The 5,189-nt window shown below is 50.2% G+C and overlaps 1 protein-coding gene across 1 annotated transcript in view; it reads right to left on the reverse strand.

Moving 5' to 3' along the window:
• FCRL6 (Fc receptor like 6) overlaps positions 1 to 4,931 on the reverse strand; it is a 16,590-nt gene extending 11,659 nt beyond the window's left edge. Inside the window, exon 1 of the mRNA XM_029935839.1 lies at positions 4,866 to 4,931. Within this exon, the coding sequence (XP_029791699.1) occupies positions 4,866 to 4,896 (31 nt within the window). The 5' untranslated portion in view covers positions 4,897 to 4,931. The remainder of the gene's footprint in view (positions 1 to 4,865) is intronic.
• Between the last annotated feature and the right edge of the window lie 258 nt (positions 4,932 to 5,189).

Here is a 5,189-nt window from a genome sequence, read left to right on the forward strand (position 1 = left end):
GCCACCCCGCCACCCAGCCACCCGGCCACTCAGCCACTCAGCCCCTAACCAACGAGCCACTCAGCCACTCAACTACCCCACCACCCCGCCACCCAGTCACCCGGCCATCTAGCACTCAGGCATCCAGCCACACAGTCACCCAGCCATCTAGCCACACAGTCACTCAGCCGCCCAGGCACTCAACCACTCAGTCAACTAACCATGCAACCACCAGCCACTCAGTCACCGGGTCCCTCAGCCACTTAGCCACCCAGCCACCAAACTACTCAACTTTTATGTTGGAACCAGTGCCTGGGATCCTGTATCCCGTATCTCAGTTCAAATGGCTTGGAGGTACAGCCAGACCGTGAGACATGAGCACAGGGTCGCCCCAGAGCCACACACCGCATAGGCCCGTTTTCTCCTTGAGTCTCTCTGGGGCCCCCAATTGAAGGAATTCTCCCCAACCACTACTACAACACCCCACTGTATTATCATCAGAGCACTTATCTCTATTTGAAATTATCTTAGTCTTTGAATTGCCTCCTTGTTATCAGCTATCTCACTCTGTCTGGAATGTGAGTTCCATGAAGGTGGAGACTTGTTCTCTGTCCTGTCACCTATGCCTAGGATCCGTGCCCGGAAGGGACTGTATTTAACAAGCGTCTACTGAATAAACACTTTCCTTTATGCCCAGCCACGTGGGGCAGGGCATGTGACATGGGAGACACAAGAGCCGACTCTTGACTAGTGGGTCCGAGCACCTATGTGCACCTGCAGAAGGACTCAGAGAGCTGAGCTGGCATTCTGCAGCCAGATCTGTCTACGAGGCTACAGAGAACAGAGCCTGGAGGTGATGGTTGAGGGGGGTGAGGAACCCCAGATGGGCAGGTCAGATGGGACAGGTGAGGGGTTGACACATACACACAGGCCCGTGCATCACACACTGTGCTTGGACCTTCGTATGTGGCACTAATGTTTTTAAATGAATGAATATTTGAGGAGCATATGTGGCCCAGGAATAGAGGCCAGGCCACAGAATGATGCCAGATGAGGGTAGACAGGTATGAACGGCCTAAGGGATGGGGGCGGGGCACAGCTGGACATGAAATGGTGGAGAGTATTCTAGACTGTGGGATAAGGGGTGAAGCAGTCAGTGGCATTGGGCTGAGCACAGTTGGGCCAGCCATCCTCAGGCACATACTGTGTCATGTCCCAGGTGCTGTGCAGACATGGAGAAATGTGGGAATGGCCTTGGGAGGGGTGGGTGAAGACCCTCTCACCAGGGGCTTGAGATGCAGCTGTTTGGTGCGTTGAGTCACATGTTGTCACCCTTGGGGTCCACATGGCCAGGGACCTAGACGGAGGCTTTTAGCTTCAATTCTCTGCTCAGCTCAGGGTTAGCTCAGCCACAGGCTCCTGGTGTGTGCAGATTTGAGTCTTTCTTGCCATCCCTCCATCTCCCCTTGGGTCCATCTAAACATATCTCTTGGTCTCTGGAAACCTTTTTTTTTTTTAAGTTTATTTATTTGAGAGAGACAGACATAGGATGAGCAGGGAAGGGGCAGAGAGAAGGGGAGAGAGAGAATCCCAAGCAGGCTCCACACTGCCAGTGCAGAGTCTGATGCAGGGCTCAAACTCATGAAACCATAAGATCATGACCTGAGCTAAAACCAAGAGTCTTGATGCTTAACCGACTGAGCCCCCTCGGGCACCCCTAAACATCTCTTCTCTGAGCCTGCTCCAGTGGGAAGCATGCAGGATTCAGAATCCCATGACCTGAGCTAGACTCATGAATCCATCTCTTTCTGTGTGAACTTGGACAAATTGTTTAAATTCCAATAACCTCCAATTCCTGGTTTTGTGTATACAGTGGGAGCCATAACAGTCATTTCTTCCTACAGAGCAATTGTGTAGATTACAGCGACCCACCACCTGGAAAAGTGGTTACGGCGTTGACTGAAAGCAGAAAGGAGGCCTGACCTTAGAGTGACTAATACCTCACAGTATGTGATGTCCCTCTTCCTTTTCCCTCCTCACCCGCAAAACACCTCTGCCACTTCAAAGTGATGCATAAACAGGGGTGAGGGCACTGAAGCCCAACGACAAGAGAGGAGGCAACCAGAGAGCAGAGAGACACTCCAGAAGAGCTTGCGTCCCCAGAGCCCGTGAGACCTGGGAGCTGTGCCCACACAGCCAGTGTCTGTAACAAAGGCAGAGGGCAGTGGAGTGCACAGAGGGCCAGCCGCCATGTTATAGCATTTCCTACAAAGGAGACCATGGGCCCCAGTCTGCTACAGGCTGAAGATGAGGTGATAACACAGCCAAGAGCCGCCACTGAATAAGCTGCAGAACAGAGTCCTGGACTTGGCACAAGTCCACTGACCGTGGCACTACTCAGGCCGTGGTGGGGGGCAGAGGAAGGCACAGTGCCTGGTCCACTAAAAAAAGGGCATGGAGCCCAAGCACACCAGGCCAATGAGCAGGGCCGAGACCATTCCCCGCTCAAGGAAGACACAGCTTGGTAGGGACGTAGTAGTCTTCAAATAGCTGATGGGCTAAGCTTACATGAGGGTAGAGACTTCAGGCACAAGTGAGACTAATTCATAGGACATGGAAGAGACCAAGGAAGCAGATTTCCACAAAGTGCAAAGGACTCCCTCACAATCAAGGTCTAGCTGGGCAGTGGCCATGACATGGGAGCCCAGAGAATGCTGTCATGGACGGTGTGTGTGTCTACGGGTGGTGGGCTCTGGTCCTGACAGTGGATTTGGCCAACGCTCAGCTCAGAAGGAAATTACGGTTCATCTCCCAAATTTCAAATACACCTTTAGTGTATGACTGTGTCCCAGCATATTCCGGACCAGGGCTCCTCACCTCTTGAATCCCTGATGGCCAATAAGAGGAACAGGCACCATTTAGTGTGTGAACAAGCCCCTCCAGGCCCTTTAAATGAATTTTATTGTCCAGTCTTACATGATTAGAACCCAACCAGAGTCCAACTAGAGGCATCCAGGTGGAATGGAGAAAGCATGTGTCTGGCAGCCGGTGGACTGTTTTGCTCTTGTCGGCAGAGTAATTCTACATAAGTTTCTTAACTTTTTGAACCTCAGTTTCCTCAATCGCGTAACAGGGACAAAAAAATACCCAGCCAATAAGATTGGAAAGGTTAGATGAGATACTGTGTGCACCACTGAGCAGGGTGTTTTCTCTCTCTGCCCACATCTAAGAACAAACAGCAGCTGTGCACTTATGGTAACTCTGCTCCTCCACATGTAGCCGTGGGGTCTGCATCTTAGGCTGGTTTTCTGAGGTCCCCAAGCATCAAGCATGACCCTGTTGAACTTAGGTCCTCCACCACTCTGTCCACTAGTCAACCAGTTTCTTGACTCTCTTTGCTTTGCTCCCCCACCCCCATCCAGATATTGGGCTCTAAGTTGGGAAGCGCTTGGACTTTATCCAGTCAAGTCCAAGGGCTATTCCTTTTACAAGGTGATTTCCCCATGACAGCCTTTCCTCTGGAATATTTCCAGGCAGTAGGCCATCCTAACCCTGCCCAGTATGACCATAGATCTTTTCTCTTGTCCGAACAGCCATTCGTAAGCACGAAGGATGGAAGGATGAGCATTGAGCAGAACAAGTGTTTTCCTCACAAGGTCAAATGCCCACAAAATCTCTCCAGGAAGAGATCATGTTTAAGAACGGTTTGCTTTTCTGGTTCCATGAAAACAAACAAACCAACAGGCAAACCAACAAACACAAACAAACTATTGGGACCACGTTTAAAATAAAAAGTAAGTCAACTCAGAAATTGTAAAGTGAAATGTGTGCCCCAATTGTTCCTTCTAAGTGTGGCCGGGTGATAGTGGCTGACACTGAGTTGAGTCTGGGAGGCCCAGTGACCCTCTCCCCACTCTCATAATTCTCTACCCTCGGAGGACCAGTCCCTTCAGTTGCCGATGAGAGTGACAGGTGGCCCCTGGAGAGGTGGGTCAAAGAGAGAGATATAGATCAGGGAGAATGGACTTGATTCTTTGACCAGTCAGACCTGAAACAGACCTCCCCATCCCAATCCCCAATGGGGGATGGCCGGTTTGTAAAGGGCTTGAACACTCAGAGCAAAGCGTCTTGACCAAGTGAGAAGCCTGGGCATTGTAGAGTGGTTCTAAAAAATGTGGATGTTTCATAAAAATATATCTTTTATTTCTTCCAAAGTTTATTTATGTATGTTTAGAGAGAGACAGAGACAGAGAAACAGAAAGAAAGAGCGAGAGCTCGAGGGGAAAAGGGCAGAGAGAAGGAGAGAGAGAAGCCCAAGCACGCTCTACACATGGGCACAGAGCCCAATGTAGGGCTCGAGCTCAAAAACCCTGAGATCATCTCTGAGCCGAAATCTAAAGTCAGACGCTTAGCCCACTGAGCTACCCAGGTGCCCCCCAAAATATATCTTTTTGTAAAAGCCCACCTCCTACTGTTGAACAAAATGCACAGAACTGCCTTCTCCCATTTCCCTGATCCCTCCAGCCCATGCCTGCCCAAAGCCTTCTTTCTTCTATAACTTTATTTTCCTTTTGAGGCAGCCTGATTAGTAATTTAACCTTATTTCATGGGGTAAACATGTGGTTGGGACTCAGAATTTGATTTTCTGCCTCCCTAATTTAGCTCTGATCACTGAAGGTTTGCCTTGCCAAAGACCCAGGAAAATGGGATGGGAAACATCCAGGAAGCCCCCCACCACACCCCATCTCAAGCACACCCATGTGCACACACTCATCTCAAGCTCCAGCCAAAAGTCCCCTTGAACCTGGAAAGGTGAAATTAAGAATCCCGTAAATGGCTTACGGTCTTTGGTGCCCAGGAAGTAAAGCTCATGCTCGGTGACTTACCAAAAAACAGCAGAAGCCTGCAAAGCAGCATGGGGCCTGGCCTGGCACAGTGGAGGGACACAGGTCCAACCGAAGGCAGACGCGAAGTCGGAGTGGAGGGGAGAGCATCTGCGCCACAGGCCCGGGGTGGGTAAGTGACCCCTCTGACGTAGGTGGTGTTACTGCTTCATAGTCTCTATAGAGGAAGTGGGGAAGACACTTCAAAAGTTCTAATTTCCTCTTTGTTTGAGGGGGTACTATTCAAGTGAACTTTCTTCACCATGAAGCATGAAGGAGTCAGGGAATTTACTACTAAGTGCTTTTGAACATTCTCCATGGCTTCGA

The sequence above is a fragment of the Suricata suricatta genome, chromosome 3 (assembly GCF_006229205.1).
Source record: "Suricata suricatta isolate VVHF042 chromosome 3, meerkat_22Aug2017_6uvM2_HiC, whole genome shotgun sequence".
Lineage (NCBI taxonomy): Eukaryota > Metazoa > Chordata > Mammalia > Carnivora > Herpestidae > Suricata > Suricata suricatta.